Genomic DNA, 18,806 nt, shown 5'->3' on the forward strand with positions numbered 1-18,806 from the left:
CTCCCAAAGAACACCACAGTCACGGGCTATTATTATGCACAACAGATGCATAGATTGCGCAAAGCCATCAGAGAAAAACGCCCTAGTCTTCTCACTCGAAAAGTTCTTCTTTTGCATGACAATGCACCAGCTCACAAATCATTGCTTGCACAAGCTGCCATCAGGGAATGCGGCTTCGAACAACTTCACCATCCACCGTATTCTCCAGATCTGGCCCCCAGCGACTATTTCCTGTTTCCAAACACCAAGAGATATCTCAAGGGAAAGCAGTACAAGACCGAAGAAGAGATTTCAACCGATATTTTCAACGTATGGGAGGACAAGAGTGCCGAATGGTTTGAGGGGGGAATTAAAGCATTGAAGTATCGTTATGAAAGTGTCATTCGTGTACATGGAGACTACTTTGAATAATAAATATACTCATTTAAAAATACAACGTGTCTTGCTATATCAGGCTTAAAACTTTTGCCTCCCCCTGTGAGAAAATGTATAGACAGGCGAAGCGAGAAAAAAATGGAAATTCGACTCATGTCGAATCAATCGCAAAAATGCATTGAAATTGGTTTTTCTTCATAACGACTGCAGAAGAGAGAGAAAAAACACACACATGACTAATATAATTGACGAGCGTAGGCCATATTTTGTTCACAACAATGAACGGACTTTGGTTGCAAATCTTAGCTGAATATATAAAAAAAGCACTAAGCGAATTGCAGATGAATCGAGATTGTCTGCTGCGATCGATGTCCATAAACCAATCTCATATCATGTAACACGAAAAGCGAACAGTGAAAAGAAAAAAACTGCATAATGCACCAAAGTTTTTAATTTTGTAACAGGAGCTAAAAAACAGATTCAATTGAAATCCATACCATTGTCGAATGACAAGCGAATTGAAAAAAATTCGATTTCTGCTTTTAACTCTTTTCATTTCGCAGAAGAAAGAGAAGTAGCCGGAAAAAAAACCGATTGGAAAATGTTATAGCAAAAATATGAATGAGTCCCGCATCGATGCGGCATAATTGTTTCCCTCTTGCCGCGTGAATTTCAACTACTGTGCCATTGTTTTCTCTCTCTCTTGTTTGGCGCTTTTTTTGTTTGTTTGTTGCACTGACCACACCGCTCGTATGCCGGAACTCAGTGACTTGAAATTGATGCAATATTAATAAAGCATGGTCCCTGCATTGTTGCGCTACTTGCTTCGGTCTAACCGCGAATAAAAAACACGCTGAACATTTTTTTTTATTAAAAGGGGCCAATAGACATTGTATGGCATATAGGCATTGTATGGCAAATCTTTGCTGTGAAACAACAACCGTCTTTCTCGCATTATATGATGCATTTAATAACTATTGGAAGTATAAATTAAAACGTAAGGATTCGTATCTAACTTCATATCTATCACACATGCAATTGTTTGGACAGTGAAAGCTGTTGTATCTTAAAGAGCGTCAAAAAATCTACTAAATTCGATCTGTCAAAGTTCTGCACACACAAGTTTTTTATTGCGATTAAAATGTCGAATTACGTTCCAACCAAGCGTTCAGAAAGACATACATTTATGCGAGCAATTGAATGATGCTTGCATCATTTGATGCGCATCGCTAGTGCTTTCGTTGTGCGTTCGAAGCACTTCGTGCGCTGCCGAAGATCCGAATGTATGGCAACAGCACAATCGCTCGCATAAATGTATGTCTTTCTGAACGCTTGGTTCCAACAAAACAGCATTTGCGGGAAGCAATGCTTTTGTACTTTAATCAAAAGAAAAGTGCTGCTGAATGTCATCGTTTGTTGTCGGAAACGTGTATGTGAAAAATGGTTTAGAAGATTCAGAAGTGGTGATTTTGACACGGAAGACAAAGAGCGTCCAGGCCAGCCGAGAAAATTTGAAGATGAAGAATTGGAATTGTTACTCGATGAAGATCCATGCCAAACGCAAGAAGAACTCGCTAAATCATTGGGAGTAACTCAAGCAACCATTTCACAACGTTTAAAAGCATTAGGGTTCATCCAAAAATTTGGAAACTGGTTGCCGCACGAATTGAAACCGAGAGATGTTGAAAGGCGTTTTACCATCTGAGAAATGCTGCTCGCAAGACAAAAAAGCAAGTCATTTTTGGATCGAATTGTTACGGGCGATGAAAAGTGGATCCACTACGATAACCCAAGGCGAAAAAAATCATACGTTCGACGCGGCGAACCAGGACCATCGCAATCAAAGCAAGATATTCATTGCCGGAAGGTAATGCTCTGTGTTTGGTGGGATCAAAAGGGTATCGTTTATTATAAGCTGCTGGAACCGGGTGAAACAGTCACAGGAGATTGCTATCGACTACAACTGATGCGATTGAAGCGAGCATTGGACAAAGATCGGAAAGAATGGAGGGGAAAACACCACCGGTTAATTCTTCAACATGACAATGCTCGGCCACATATTGCAAATGTCGTCAAACAATACTTGTCGACAATAGGATGGGAAGTTCTACCCCACCCGCCGTATTCACCAGACATTGCTCCTTCTGATTACTACTTGTTTCGAACGATGCAAAACGAATTGGCAGGCAAACCCGAGTGGAAAAAAAGTGAATAAGTTACTATTGACTGTAAGTGACTATAGTTGGCTATATTCATGAATTTTAAAATTTTGTATGAAAAACAATCAACTATAGTTACTCAGTCAGTCAGGCGATTATTTTGGGACGTTTCGACTATCAGGTGACTATGATTATTGTCAACTATAGTTAGCTGTTGCAGTTAACCATAGCTTACTTTAATTGATTGAAGTTAACTAAATTTAACTGAGGTTGCTTGTTTTTACAGTCAATAGTCAGTCAGTTTGTCCCAAAATAGTCAGTCACTTTTTTTGTACACGGGAACGCTTCACTTCTTCGGAAGAAATCGCAAATTGGGTCGGTTCGTGGTTTCGTTCAAAACAACAACCATTCTTTTGGCACGGAATCCATGAATTGCCTGGAAAATGGGAAAAAGTAGTGGCTAGCGATGGACAATACTTTGAATAAAAAAATGTGTACCATCCTCTTGAAATAAATGCTCAATTTCAGTGAAAAATCCTTACGTTTTAATTTATACTTCCAATATGTGATCTATCAAGTTTTAACGACGATGTTTTAGTATCGATATAAAAGTTGATGTTTTTTTTGCACAAGTACACTTTTAACTGTTTGAAAGCAAGCACACTGCAAGAGTAAAATCAACGCATTTTTCCAAATTTCGGAAGAATTTCTCTCAATACGATTTGGGAGAGAAAAAAAAGTTTCAATGCTGGAAAAAATTGTACGCTTTTTTGAGTCTCGTTACATTTAACACTTGGAAGTAGAACTCAATTTGCAATAATGATGATTCACTCTATGATGATGAAACAATGTCGCGACGAAAAAAAACAAAAACAATCCGCACAAAAAATGAAGCTCACGAAAAATTGAGTGTACACAACGAATCGATTTCGTGGCCATCAATCAAACTTGTTCTCAATTATGTGACAAAATTATAGTTTGGCTACGTATACACAATGAATTTAATGACAGTTAAAATGGTTTTTGTATCACAGTTGAATGAAAGTGGTTCACGTCGTTGCGTTTTTCGACGATGTTTGGCATGTTTTGGTTTTAAAATCTTCAGCTCACTTTTCAACATGTTCGAAAAAAGTGTAATCAGATCGAATGAATGAATTTCAGAAGAACAAAGTGCGACAATTTGTATAAAAAGCAACATTAAATCGACGAAGTTGGATACTTTTGGTCCGTTAGACGATTGTATCTTTCTGAGCCAAGCTAGTTTCTAGAAAATGTTTAGGGGAAGTAGTTGGAATTAAAGTCAACCATTGAGTTACTCTCATTTACACTTCTTTCAATACAAGACTTGATAACCCATTTTTTGAAACGCAAGTTCGGTTTTTATGTGGAGAAGATAGAAAGTGGATGAAAGATTTGTTGCACGAAAAAGTGCAAAAATTCTTCTTCAAAAATTGACACAAAAATATTTATAGAATTTCAGATTTCGATGATTTTGAGGGGTTCATTCAAGACCCTCTGAGATAAGATATGTGTTTGTCGCAAATTTTCCAAAAAATTACTCCCTTGTTTAAAGCCAATTCCTTCCAAAATACAATAGCTTCGAAAACTGCCATACCAACATAAGTTTCTGCCAAACAACTTTCTTGAATGTCGAAAGTAAAAATGTTGAAAGAAATTAAATAAGACGCGAAATGCTTCAATAAAAATTAAAGATGCGAATTTATTGAATTTTACGACAACGAGAGAGTGAATGAGATATAAAGCGAAACAGAGATACAGACCGACCGAGAAAGAAAGAGGGATAGAGAAAGAGAATGGCATAAAAATAGTGAGAAAATGATAAAACAAACACACTGTTCAACAACTGAAAATTACTTTTAGTAAATAGGAAAAGTTCAAATGGATTTTTTTTGCGAATTAAAGCGATGATGGTGTTGATTACGAGAAACTGAAATCGATTGAGCAAATAAATGAAGCAAAACCATTATAACGGCCACGGTGTGTGTATTTTTCTCTGAATGATGGTGGGCACCCATTTGCACGTGCGAAACTTGCTAAATGTAAAACTACCAATTCTACATATTATTACATTGTTTATATCGATTGCATTGAACACGTGTGAAATCGAACTGAATTGGATTACGTTCGAATCGCTTTTGGAGATGGTTAATTACAAACAATGCAAATGAAACAAACCAGAAAGAGAGAGAGAGAATTATTTCTCTGTGTCAAATTGAATAGCATTCAATATGAATATTCATTTCTTGTGGTTATGGGATACACTTGTGCTTGAGAATTGTTCTATGCTTTCTCATTGTTTGCTTGGGAATTTAATGGGCACACAGGAAGTCTTAATTGGTCAAGACTTACATTTAAAAATGCAAATAAATGCCGATATATATATATTTTTTTTTTTGTGAAAAGTCATCCAATATATTCCATACATTTCACATATTGAACGGAAGTGCTTGTGCGCTCCATATTCTGGTAGCCCAGTTTATGCTTATACATATGTAATTATAATTATTGTTTGTTGCGCTTTTCAACAACTTCATTTTTATTCTGCGATTTAACACAAATGCTAAAACTATGAAATTGAAATTGTGCTCATTCACAGTGTGCTTCTCATTCAATAAAACTGTAATTACAAATGGTTTTACAAGTGAAACAAAAAAATCGCAATCCCATTTAAAAGATACTCATTCTTTGGAAACAAAGTATTTTCTCTTTCACCGGACGAAGCGAATACACAGCGGTAACGTCGACAATTCGTTGTTGAGTTTCAAGAGACGCGATTGATGTGACTTTAAATTGATTTTCAAAACGAAGACTCATCATTAAAAACTTCTCAATCTCGATGAATAAAAAAACCAATTCTCCCCGTTAAAGTTGCTATGCCTGTTCGAAGTATTTTGTTGCGTAAAAGTCGTTAACTATGATTTTTGCTCCATTTTCAGTTAAATTTAATGTATCGCAAAAATGGCCGCTTACGTTGGATTATCGCAGCAAATTAATTTTGTGCGGCTACCATCACCCGGAGATCGATTCGAATTACGCGATTTAATTGGCGAAGGTACATATGGTGAGGTATATAGTGCAGTTGATCGGTCGACGGGGAAGAAAGTGGCAATCAAAATTCTCGAATCAATCACCGATAATCTTGAAGAAATCGAAGAAGAATATCTTGTGCTACGCGATTTATCACAACATCCAAATTTGCCAACATTTGTTGGCATCTTTTTGAAGAAAGGCGTATGCTTTGAAGATGATCAACTTTGGTTTGTGATGGAGGTTAGTCAGCAAAATAACATTTCGAAATGTATTTGGGTAGTGAGAATAAAAATACTTTTACATTTAAACTCTTAATGATTATCGTTACAGCTATGCACTGGCGGTTCGGTGACAGATTTAGTACAAGGTTTGTTTTTTTTTTTTCTTTTTTTTACTATAATATTATTTGCTTACTGCGTAGCGTTGCTACCCGGTTCGATGCTTTGAAGCGCATCGATCCCGGTGAAGGGTTAAATAAATACAATTGATATTTGATTGCTCTAGAATAAAAACAGCATATTAAATGGTTGCAAGAAGACGCTTTTTTCCATAGTTTTGTTGTTGTAGTTTGTATGAATATATGAAAAAACGTCTGGTTTCGCTTTGATATGCGACCATTTAATATGCTGTTACTTTTCCGCACACACCTAGTGTGTAAGGGGAAAGTATTGCAATGGTTCAAAATTTACGACACCTCAAAAACATGTTTTCTGGACGTTTCTGAGGTCAGAGAACCCGAATCAGGCCGTTTTGAGCTTGGTTGTTGTGGGTCTGTTCCACGTGGTACCTTGTACGTTATCCACCGTACGCAAAATTTGTCTATCGATTATCTCAACCCCCGAAAAAGTTATTTAAAATCTGACTGTACAGGATGATTGGGGGTCGCGAGGAATAGAAATTATTAGCTTTTGAGCGACTTTGGTTGATGAAAAAAAATGCATGCCTGGAGTGATACCTATGAAAAAGAGTCCAATTTTCGTCCAAAAGTCATACTTAATACAGACTTAAACACTCAAAAATATGTATTGGGGGGTTTTTTGGCACGAGAAAACCGAATCCGTAAGTTTTGAGATACAATCAATTTTTGATACAGTTTCCTTGAAAAAACCACAAAAAAATTAATTTTTATATGGGAGCCATGTCTGTATGCTACCTTAATGACGTGAAACTTTGCACAGACTATTTTTTACACAAAAAAATAACATTCTGAAAGTTTGAAGAGATTTCAATCAAAATTAGGGGTACCTCCCATACAAAATTTTCATTTGGCTCAAAAGCGAATATTTTGTATGGGAGGTACTCTTAATTTTGGTTGAAATTTCTCCAAACCCTCCGAATGTTATTTTTTGTAAAAAAAACCTGTAAAAAGTTTCACGCCATTAAGGTAGCATACAGACATGGCTCCCATACAAAAATCCAAATTTTTTGTGACCTTAGTTATGAAAAGTGTTTCAAAAATAATTTTTATGGCAAAATTAACGTCAGACATATTTTTATAGCGCTTTGTTAGAAAATAGAATACTTTCAAATATCATACAAATGAGTTCATCATGATAGTGTGAAAAATCTTTTGCGGATTCTTCTGCTATCAAATTAAAGAATATTTCGATGCCGAATATATATAGCTTGATAAAATACGCATCTACCACCGTGCGGAAAAGTTCGTCTTACTCCTGTAAGACTCTTTATTTGTATGGGAGCCATGCCTGTATGCTACCTTAATGACGTGAAAATTTGCACAGACTAATTTTTACACAAAAAAATAACATTCTGAAAGTTTGAAGAGATTTCAATCAAAATTAGGGGTACCTCCCACACAAAATTTCCAATGCTTGGCTCAAAAACGAATATTTTGTATGAGAGGTACCCTTAATTTTGGTTGAAATTTCTCCAAACCCTCCGAATGTTATTTTTTGTGAAAAAATAACCTGTGCAAAGTTTCACACCATTAAAGCTGCTACCAGACATGGCTCCCATACAAAAATTCAAATTTTTTGTGACTTTAGTTATGAAAAGTGTTTCAAAAATAATTCTTATGGCAAAATTAACGTCAGAAATATTTTTTATAGTGTTTTATTAAAAAATAGAATACTTTCAAATGTCGTACAAATGGGTTCATCATGAAAGTGTGAAAAATCTTTTGCGAGTACTTCTGCTATTAAATTAAAGAATATTTTGATGTCAAGGTTTGAACATATTTTTTCGTCTCGAAATTTATGCCGCTTGAAAGGCTTGGAAAATCGAACTTGAACTAGCTTGAATATTATTTTGAACTAGCTTAATAAAATACGCAACTACCTCCGTGCGGAAAAGTTCGTCTTACTTCCGTAAGAGTCTTTATTTTTATTCTAGAGCAATCATTTATTCACTTTAAATAGATTTCGTATACATCAAAATTTATTCATTCTTTACTTGAGCTTGAGCTGGAGCTCGAGCTTGAATCAGTGCATTTTGTTCCACAACGATTTTTTTTAGTTAAATCAGGTTTGTAGAGGGGTGGACTGCTATCATTCAAGCCTTTTATTTTGAATAAACATCTATTGGGTGAAGTTGTATTTCGAAATTCGATTTCCCCAGTTAAAATAACATTTGAAATCGTTGAAGATGTAACATAAAGAATATCATTGTTTGGACCACCAAACACCATTGATGTTAAATATGGTGTTGGAAGTTTAATTTTATCAACAATTTTTTTCGATCTGTGAATAAATAAATAGTAAATCATTTTTTGCTACATGGAAATTATTAAAAAAAAAGAAAATAAATTACTTTCGATTGATTTTTAATACTACGGATTCTTTATACAATCCGACATATATGTAGCGCGTTCGTCGAAATGCGATTCCCACAAGAAGCATATGCTTAGGAAAGTTTAGTTGCATAAAAACTCGTTCATTGGCTATTCAAAATAAAACATTCACACATTTACAAATTATGTTGAATATTAATTTCGAATTGAAATTTTCTCACCAAGAAAATTCAGTTATGGTTTGAGTACATCCATCTAAGTGCAATAGTGTTTTTGCTTTTGGATCAAATGCAAGGCCAGTTGTTACTTTAAAGTCCGAGAGAGTCGGACGTACTACAAATATCTGGATCAAAAGTTCCAACGAAAAAATTTCCCAGTGTATCAGCAACTCCATGGTTCATTAAATGAATTGTGTTCGATTTAACGCTGAACATTTTTTTAAGATCTTTTACATGGCGTGACTTTCCATCCCATTTTATTGTAAAAACCGATCGATTACAACCAACGCCCGCCAACGCCGTATAAATTTGGGCTATTTCGTACGGGAAACATAAAGCCTGGCGACGAATCCGGATGGAAATCAACTAAATACATTTTTTTCTCATAATATGAATAATGATACATTTTTTTTCCAAAAATATCCGAAAAGTATATGGATTGAGTTTCTTTATCCCATATTGGCGATTCGCCTATATTCAAATCGGATGATGTTGACACTGATGTTATTGAATATTTTGGAACTGATTTTGAACAATGAACCAACTGAAATATTAATCGATATTAGTAATGTAATTTATTTATTTTTTTTGAATTAATATAAAACAGCTACAATTAAAGCAATCAAACAACTTAAAACAACTATTGATTTATACATTTCACTTATAAGTATCAATTCGATTCAATCAATTTTATGTTAATAATTTTGGAAAGATGCTGCAAGATTATTCAAATGCGTCTATAATAATTATTAAATGCGTCAATTTGTAAAAGCTTTTTTATTTTTATTGTGCATGTGTGATGCAACGATGAAATGCAAAACAAATCTGTTTTTAATTTTAAATCATGACAAAAACACTTAATGAATCTGCTTTAATGTCACAACTTAGCAACGACAGATGGTCTTGGTAGATTATTCAGTAAGAATAATTGAAAAAAAGGCACACTTGCACAATGAAAATAAACAGTGATTGCAAATTGTGTTATTGTTAATTCAGCAATGTGGGAAGAGGGGAGGGGAAGGATCGTGTACGTCCACACAAAAATCGACTTTAATCATGCCATGTACACGTGCGGCTGCTCAGGCCCTATGCAGGAAGCAAATAATAGTGCATATTTTTATAAATTTACATTCAATGTGGATGTTGAGCTTATGAAGTTGTAGACAATGTGGCGCATAGTTGAAGAAAAATCTATTACGAAAAAGAACTTCACTGAGAATCTTTCAAGTTCAAATCCCAGAAAAGTAATCAAATCCAACTTTTTAAAACGATTTTGTTTATTTCCTCAATTTTCTAGAATAGCCAAAAATTGAATGGTGTTCTATTGAGATAAATTTGAACACTTTAAACTCAATATAATAAAATACAAAGTCTTAATGCATGCGCAATTTCTTTTATAGGTTTACGTAGTCGAAATGAACGTATGAAAGAGGATCACATTGCATACATTTTGCTAGAAACTCTAAAAGGACTGATTCATTTGCATGAGAATCATTGTATGCACAGGTAAATTTATTCAGATCAAAATCAAATGCCGCAAATTACTATGCGAATTACCCATGAAATGGAATGTTAATAAACATTTAATTATTTTTTCTTTCAAATTCGAATGGATGCAATAGAGACATCAAAGGCCACAATATTCTGTTAACTGATGAAGCGTATGTAAAATTGGTTGACTTTGGCGTAAGTTCACATCTGGCGGCAACGATGGCTCGTCGAAACACGAGCGTCGGTATGTTTCATCTTGATGTATTTCAATTAAATATTTTGACTTCAGGTTATAATATCAAAAATTGTCGATTTGAATGCAAATACTTCCTTGCATCAGGTACTGTCATCTAAATGAAATTCAATTTATTAAATAGGTACACCGTATTGGATGGCCCCGGAAGTTATCGCATGCGAACAACAACTGGATCAGTCATATGACTCTCGTTGTGATGTTTGGTCTATTGGCATTACAGCAATTGAACTGGCAGAAGGCGATCCACCACTTTCGGATATTCATCCAATGCGTGCTCTATTTCAAATACCACGAAATCCACCACGTAAGAATTTCACTTCTGCCCATGAAAATCATTTTTTAAAAAAATGTATTTCAGCACACTTAGCCAAACCAGAATTGCGTTCAGTTGAACTTGGTAAATTTATATCGGAATGTTTGATAAAAGACATGGAAAAACGGCCATTTGCAAAGCACTTACTTCGGCATCCGTATTTTATGAATATTACTGGAAAATTGGATACCATACGAAACGAACTCAAAAAAGAGATTCAAAAACAAAGAAACGAGGGCGTTCTACGTCGTCAGGCCGAAGCGACAACAAAATATGGACAATTGAAACCAGACCGTAAATCGAAACCACAGAAAATGTATATGGATGATTTAGGTGAGAATTTATTTTAGTTTTTCCATTGTCAAACGGCGTGCAAATTGATTTTAATGAAAATGAAAATTAAACTTTAATTTCATTGCAGCTGCACTTGAAGTTTTATCCGAAGAAGTAATAACCGAGCAATTGCAAAAGCGATTCGAATCAAATCAAATTTATACGTACATCGGCGATATATTAGTTGCTGTGAATCCGTTCATTAATTTGGGCTTATATTCGAAACAGCATCAAAAACGCTACATTGGACGATCACGATTTGAAAATCCGCCGCATATATTTGCCGTTGCCGATGCTGCGCATCAGGTGAGTTTCGTTTTTTAATTCAATTGTAAATAAATGATAAGATTTGAGTCGTTGTTTGAAGTGGTCATGAATGAAAATCAAAATTGCAACTCAATTCCGTTTTATTGCAGGCGTTATTGCATCAAAAACAGAATCAAGCGATTGTAATAAGTGGCGAAAGTGCAAGTGGAAAAACGGAAAGTGGAAATTTGTTGTTGAAGCAATTGGTGTATTTGGGTAAAGCTCCAAATCGTAATTTGGAAGAGCGTATACTGCAAGTGAATCCGTTGATGGAGGCATTCGGAAATGCACGAACTGGCATAAATGGCAATAGTTCACGATTTGGCAAATATTTGGATTTGACAATGACACGTAGCGGTAAAGTGACCGGTGCTCGAATAAGCGTCTATTTGCTTGAACAGAGTCGTGTCGTTCAGCAAGCAAATAATGAGGGAAATTTTCATATATTCTATTATTTATACGATGGTTTGGAGCATGAAAATAAGCTGAGCAGTTATTATTTGGATCCAATGTATCGTGAACAGCATCGATATTTATCGAAAACACAAAATTCCACACCGCAAAAGAATGTCGAACGATGGAAACAATTGAAGGCATGTTTTAAAGTGCTTGGATTTCGTGACGATGAAATAGATACGGTGAATCGAGTGTTGGCAGCGATTTTAAATTTAGGCGATTTAGAATTTGGTGAAATCGATTGTTCCGACGATAATACGGATAATAAAGCGCGTGTTGTTGACGTTGCACCAATGCATCGTGTCGCCAAATTGCTTGGAGTTGAAGTCAATCATTTATTGGATGCATTGACAAAGAATTGCGTTGTTACCAAAGGTGAAACAATCACACGAAATAATACGGTGACCGAAGCGGCAGCTGCACGTGATGCCATGGCCAAAGCACTTTATGGCCGACTATTTGATTGGATGGTTAATCAAATCAACACATTACTAAGCTTTAATCGGTCAAACAATGACATTTTAGCCATTGGTTTACTCGATATTTTCGGATTTGAAAACTTTCCACACAATTCGTTCGAACAACTCTGTATTAATATTGCCAATGAACAAATTCAATATTATTTTAATCAACACATCTTTACGTGGGAGCAACAAGTAAGCACTTTTTAACACATACACACAGCACTTAATTTTCGATTGTGTCCAATGATTTTTCGTTTCTCTAGGAGTACCTTGCCGAAGGAATACCAGTGAATTTAGTTGAATTCTCGGATAATCGACCTGTTCTTGATATGCTGTTGAGTCGACCACTTGGTCTTTTGGCTTTGTTGGACGAAGAAAGTCGCTTTCCGCGTGCTACCGATCGCAGCTTTATTCGTAAGCCAATTTCCTTTTTAAATTTCAAAATTGAAAACCGTGAATAGTTTTTAGTAAGTTTTTTTTTCTTTTCAATTTGTCATCGATTCGCAGAGAAATGTCACAATAATATCAAATCAAAGTTTTACATCAAACCAAAATCGGACGCAATCTGTTTTGCCATACATCATTTTGCCGGTCGTGTTGTATATCAAGCGGAGAATTTTTTGGAAAAAAATCGCAATTTCTTACCAACTGAAGTGATTCAATTGATACGAAGCAGTAATTTTGAAATGGTTCGCTTTCTATTCCAATGTCCAATTACAAAAACTGGCAATCTATGTTCGGCTCTGCAAGAATCATCGTCGGCATCATCGGCGCTAGCCGCAAATCAACCCGTTGCCAATTTCAATAAAACTGATACACGTGAACCGTTCAATTCGCGTGGTTTGGCATCACAATCTCGTGCGCAACAAACGGTCGCCACATACTTTCGATATTCATTGATGGATCTCTTGCAAAAAATGGTAGCCGGTTCACCGCAATTTGTGCGATGCATTAAACCAAACGATAAACAAACGGCCAAACAATTTGACGGAACCAAAGTTTTAAAACAGTTGAGATGTGCGGGCGTGTTGGAAACGATTCGCATTCGACAGAATGGTTTTAGTCATCGTTTAACATTTGCCGATTTTTTAAAACGTTATTGCTTCCTTGCTTTCGGTTTCAAAGAGAAAGTTACGGCAAGCAGAGAAAATTGTCGCATATTATTGGTTCGATTGCGATTCGATGGATGGGCACTCGGAAAAACTAAGGGTAAATCAATATTATCTTTCATGTTATTTATCACACAAAGTCACCGAACAATTGTTTTTGATTTCGACATATATTTTCAGTGTTTCTGAAGTACTATCATGTTGAGCATTTGGCAAAATTGTATGAAGAGCAGTTGCGACGAATCGTTTTAGTGCAGGCATGTGTACGACGATGGTTGGCTCGTGTTCATTATCGACGCACGAAAATGCGACGGGCAAAGAGTGCAATGACAGTTCAACGGTATGTCAGAGGGGCCTTTTTTTGCTATTAATTATTATTGATGGTTTTACGATTATTTGTCGATTATTTTAAATTAATTCTTTTCTTTTGTGATTCCCCCCTTAGGTATGTCAGAGGTTGGTTGACCAGACAACGTATACAAAAAATGCGAAACGATTGGGAACAACGGCAAAAAGAAGAACAACATCGCCGACAGTCGGTTATACAACGAGAAAGTAAAGGATATTTTCCACATTTTTTTAATCAAAATTTCAAGAATCAAAACAAAATTTTTGTTATTTTTCTCATTAAATTTTTCTGCGGGGAATTATAGGCATGCAACTGGAGGTACAGAAGATGATGGCAAAGAAGAAAGTGGTAGAAAAACAACAGCAGCCACAACAGCAAATCATTGCAGATGGTCGCGATAAATCAACGGCTGACAACAATGGAAACTGTAATTTAAAAACACATTGTCGACCTTTGATTTCAAAGTCATTACCATTAGTCACTGCATTAATTGTTCTCCATTTTCGGTTTGGTTTTGTTTTGCCATAGATTACCGTGGTAGTAATACGATTCGAATGAAACGTTGGATGCCGGAAATCGAGCAAAAGATAAAATACGCGTTCAATGTCATTAAAAATGAAAATGAAGCCGTACAATATTTACTGAACTTGGGTTTGACCACACATGAAATTGAATTGGTGTTGCAACATTTTTTAAGCAATGCCGAATCGAATATGCGAAAACAACAGCAATACCAACATCGAATAGATGGTCAAGCTAGAAATCCGCTGACTGTTCAAGAGCAACAGCTTGAATTAATCGGATTTTCGCAAAGTGTACGTATAAATAAAGACTCGCACTTGTATAATTTTTTCCATTAAATTAAATGTTATTCATTCGTTTTCTGTGCATACAGCTTCATATGTTAAATCAGGAGGTACATAAAAATTTGCGTCGAAATAAGGTGGGCGTTCATGTTGATAGCATTGATAAATTACCATCAAACTACAAAAGACCACCGGGTTTCACACTTTTGCCCACCCTATTGACCGCATCCATGCAAAATAAAAGCTTGGATAAAAATGCACGACGTCATCAGAATCATATAGATGCATCGCCGAAATTACAACCAAGTAAATTTGCAGCTGCCGCCATTGCCGCAAAAATCACATCAAAATCATCCACACCAATCACAACCAAAAGCTCAGCGAAAAATGAAATGCTCAGGTAAGGAAGAAATTGTGAGAAATTCAATTGAATTGTTATCGCCAACGGCGAATTCCACGAATAACATTTGCATATTTTGAAACATGGCAAAATTGATAAAGAATTTATTTTGATGTCACATATACTTGTACGATGTACGTACGTCACATACCATCAGAGTTTGGTGCTTGAAATTACCTTTTAACCTTGAACACTCGATTACACCCCATTCTTGCGCTTTACCATCTCCAATTCTAAATCCTCAATTTTCGCTAGAATTTTTCTTAGAAGACAAGCTCTCGGGCATATGGCCTTTTTTATCACCTCATTGAACTGAACAGCTTGAGAGCAAGATTCTGCTCTTTTACAAAATATTTAATACAATGATAAACGATTTCAATTTATTGCATGCATACAAACAATGTTCTGAACACAAAGGTAAACGGGATTGAAAAAAAATCGGATCTTTAGAATACAGACACAAATGTTCCCTTCTCACCCCACACACTTCGCCGTTGTCGTCGCTGTTGTCGTCGTCATCTGCATATAATACTGACACTGAACGGGGGCAAAATTAATGATTCGACCCGATAATATTTCTCTTTTTTTTCTCACAAAAAAAAATTCGTTACTTTGACCAACAAAGGAATATCGAATAAAAGAAACCAAATTCGGTGTGAATTGGTGGCGGAGTAATTGATAATAAAAAACGTGGCTTTTTGTTTGTTTATTTATACATTTTCGATTTCAATTTTCAATTCAAATACATTCATTCTGTCTCCCTCTTGCTATCAATTTCTTTATAGTAAAATTCCGAAGCGAAAAAATTCGGCTGTGTCATCGAAACTGACAAATAAATCGAAAGTGTCGTCAGCATCGGTTATAGCGCATCAGGCATTGAATGGTACAAATAAGTGTGATGTTGCGTCAAAACGTACCACACCGACTGCAATCAATGGCAAAATAAAAATTGAATCATCATCATCGTCATCACCACGAGCAAAATTATTCAATCATCATCATCGTTCACAATTGTCGACATCATCATCATCTTCAACACCCAATTCGGCAAATGTTGCTGCATTTTCAGAATCGAATCAACAGCAAACGCGTCGCCTACTGGATTTTATTCAAAAGCAAAAAGCCAATGCTCAAGACAAACGATCAAATGACAATACGAACGGTGACGGCAACATATACTTACAACCGACAGCAAAAAAACCATTAAATGGACGACCGCCGTTTATGCGAAACGGTTACAATGGCGAAAATAGCAATGCAAATCGAAAAAAATCACAAATTGAAAATAATAACAACAAGACACAAACCAATTTCGATAATAAAGTAACGCAACAACCATTTGTACCATCGAAACGAATCATTCAACATCATGATTATCAGAATTTAGTGGATGACACAAAAACTGCATCCCCATCAATTGCAAATCGAAAGCGATACGATAATTGTACATACGATTCGGTGGTGATGAGCAAAGGGTACGTGGGTCGTACCGATTACAGTGAACAACGAACAAAGACGAAAAACGAACAATCATCACCAATCTATCGACATTTTGGCGATACGACGAATTTAGTGCGCAGCAAAGCAAAATCACATCAATTCAATGACAATTGTACAGCAAGCAATCTATCGATTGCAACCACCGAACCGTCAACTGCCACTTTTGAAAAGCATCACAAAAACATTATCAAACAACAACCGACTGAATCATATGCGGAAGTCAAACGAAACAACAACAACAATAATAATAATAATAATAATAATAATAATAATAATACTGATGACAATTTAACCAGCCGAACATCGTCGGACATCATTCCAACTTCATATGTTGTTACAAGCAATTTAACTAATGACACCGGTTTTGCAAGCATTCTGTCAATGGACAATATGGACAACGATGCGACCAGCATTGTTACACACAACAAACCAAAATCAAACAAATCCATTAACATAAAAACGAACAAGTTTCACCTGCCGTTTCACTGTATCAATTACAATGTTAAAAATCGCATCAAAATGTTTGACGTTGATCCATCACCATATCGAAAACATGCAGCCAATAAAATTCACGACAAAAGGTATTGGTATATACAGTTTTGATTCTATCCTTTTTTCTCATTTCTTTTATTTACGTCATATGCTGTTTGAATGATTTATCAAATCTAGTCATCATTTTGTGGATTTTGTCGTCGAGCATAAACGAATAAAAGGAGAAGTTTTGAATGATACCATTTGCCATGGAAGTTGTATAACGTTGTATATAAGAATATTCGTTGTCTTGGAAGACTGAAGCGATGAATCACGAAATCGGGAAAATTGTACAGTAGAGATAACCGTGATTTTCGTTGTTCCTTTGATTCTTTTAAAGCCACATTTGATTTTGAGTATAAAAAATCTGTTATGGATTTTATTTCCGTATGAGATCGTTCTCTCAAGGTGATCTTTGAACAAATCGGATGCATGAAATTAGTGTCTATCTTTAAATGTATCAAAGTATTTATTCATCTGGCACAGATAGACTTACCTTCGAAACGAAAGCTATGTTCATTCTTTAATTTCATATAAACTGGAGACAAAAACGAATTTAGCATTACTCACCGAGGCCCAGTTTCAAAGCTAAAGAGCTTTAAAGTCACCCCAAATACATATTTTACCATAAATATGTTGAAATAAGATATTGATTGCAAAATGTTCTTTAATATCTATTTGACTTTTCAATTTAAATGCTAATTCGTTCTCTTTTTTTTTCTATTTCATTTTTTGCCATCCATAAAGTCATTCGGCCGGTAGTTCGTCAAATGTAAGCAGTTCAAATAGTAATAACAGTGATCATGGGTTCAATTCACTTGATTCAATGGAAAATGATATGCAGCAAAATAATAATGGATTGCGTCACAAAGCATTGGTTACATCATCCGATTCGATGTCTTATTTGGGCCCATTCAACTTTCGAAAATTGTTAAAACCGGTTCAAGGACGTCATTCGCCGCACCATCGAAAACGTCAGAATATTATAACTATTCGAAATGGGGCCGTCTGAAAAAAATGCACCCAGTCGGTGTATTCTGTATTAAAGAGATTAGCATCATTATCATCCCGAAGGAATGGAATTACAATCTACACCGCATACAATCCAAAAATGAAGGATGTTGTGCATCTACTTTTTGGAATTTCATCATTGAAAATATGTTTTTGACATCTATTTTTTTTCTTCGCCTCATTTTCATGTCGTCTGTGTTCAACACAGCTTATTTCAATGTTCATATAGTACGCAATATATGGCATGCGGAAACACAAATTCATCATGACTGTTCACTAGCATGGACCAATTTTTATGTTAGATGGTGATGTAGTGCAAAAGCTTGTCACATATTTCTGCCCGAAATCACGTCGGTTTCAATGCATTCGTGAATAAATCAACATTTTGTCGGACATGCACTGACACACATATTCACTCGGTCGAGATAGTAGGAGAATGGGCGGCTATACAAATAATATTCACTTCGTGTCATGAATTAAATCACCGCTGGTATAACTAAGCGAGAGAAAACTTTAACAGCCTGATTCACCTGAGTACATATTCCAAATTTAAATGGTTACCATTAGCATAGAATTTTGTTAAGTATGATTGATTTGTAGAGAATAAAACATTTTTTACACAGTTAATATATTCATTATTTGAGACGATTCGTTTCGATTTGATGCACATTTGCATCTCAATAAAATGTTGTAGAACCTTTTTTGTTTCTGTTTTAAAAAATTATGGCCAAATTTATTTTGTTGTAAATAACATTTCAATTTATGAAAAAGTGTTCAATTCCAAATAAAAAAAACACGTTGTTAAATTCGAATTAAATAAACCTTTTTTTATGACACTACCAAAAATTTAAATTTTCCAAATGGTATTCGAAGCCAGATTGACGGTAAGTTGTAGTCCTTTATTTCGAGCATACAATAGATAAAATGTT

The 18,806-nt window shown here is 35.4% G+C and overlaps 1 protein-coding gene and 1 long non-coding RNA gene across 5 annotated transcripts in view; one reads left to right on the forward strand and one right to left on the reverse strand.

The window, feature by feature from the left end:
- The window catches only part of LOC116346524 (myosin-IIIb-like), a 31,096-nt gene extending 12,528 nt beyond the window's left edge, over nt 1–18,568 (forward strand). For 3 of the 4 annotated variants that reach the window (XM_031776607.1, XM_031776609.1, XM_031776608.1), the window contains exons 2-18: nt 5,492–5,825; nt 5,916–5,952; nt 9,953–10,058; nt 10,175–10,287; nt 10,421–10,603; nt 10,658–10,945; nt 11,034–11,251; nt 11,362–12,363; nt 12,435–12,585; nt 12,679–13,380; nt 13,461–13,620; nt 13,726–13,835; nt 13,934–14,056; nt 14,158–14,444; nt 14,525–14,835; nt 15,621–16,916; nt 17,614–18,568. In XM_031776607.1, coding sequence (XP_031632467.1) covers nt 5,514–5,825; nt 5,916–5,952; nt 9,953–10,058; nt 10,175–10,287; nt 10,421–10,603; nt 10,658–10,945; nt 11,034–11,251; nt 11,362–12,363; nt 12,435–12,585; nt 12,679–13,380; nt 13,461–13,620; nt 13,726–13,835; nt 13,934–14,056; nt 14,158–14,444; nt 14,525–14,835; nt 15,621–16,916; nt 17,614–17,878 — 5,664 coding nt within the window. In that variant the 5' untranslated portion in view covers nt 5,492–5,513 and the 3' untranslated portion in view covers nt 17,879–18,568. Of the gene's footprint in view, nt 1–5,491; nt 5,826–5,915; nt 5,953–9,952; nt 10,059–10,174; nt 10,288–10,420; nt 10,604–10,657; nt 10,946–11,033; nt 11,252–11,361; nt 12,364–12,434; nt 12,586–12,678; nt 13,381–13,460; nt 13,621–13,725; nt 13,836–13,933; nt 14,057–14,157; nt 14,445–14,524; nt 14,836–15,252; nt 15,596–15,620; nt 16,917–17,613 lie in introns of those variants that run through there. The other variant, XM_031776610.1, reaches the window with a different exon arrangement.
- On the reverse strand, nt 8,212–9,049 carry LOC116346572. Its single transcript, XR_004201596.1, has 3 exons — nt 8,556–9,049; nt 8,355–8,484; nt 8,212–8,284 (listed from the first exon to the last, which is right to left on the reverse strand). It is a non-coding gene; the product is annotated as an uncharacterized LOC116346572 (long non-coding RNA).
- Nucleotides 18,569–18,806: the final 238 nt, after the last annotated feature.

This window comes from Contarinia nasturtii, unplaced genomic scaffold, assembly GCF_009176525.2.
Source record: "Contarinia nasturtii isolate CC-2019 unplaced genomic scaffold, AAFC_CNas_1.1 Cnas_scaffold_1565, whole genome shotgun sequence".
In the NCBI taxonomy this organism is placed as follows: Eukaryota; Metazoa; Arthropoda; class Insecta; order Diptera; family Cecidomyiidae; genus Contarinia; species Contarinia nasturtii.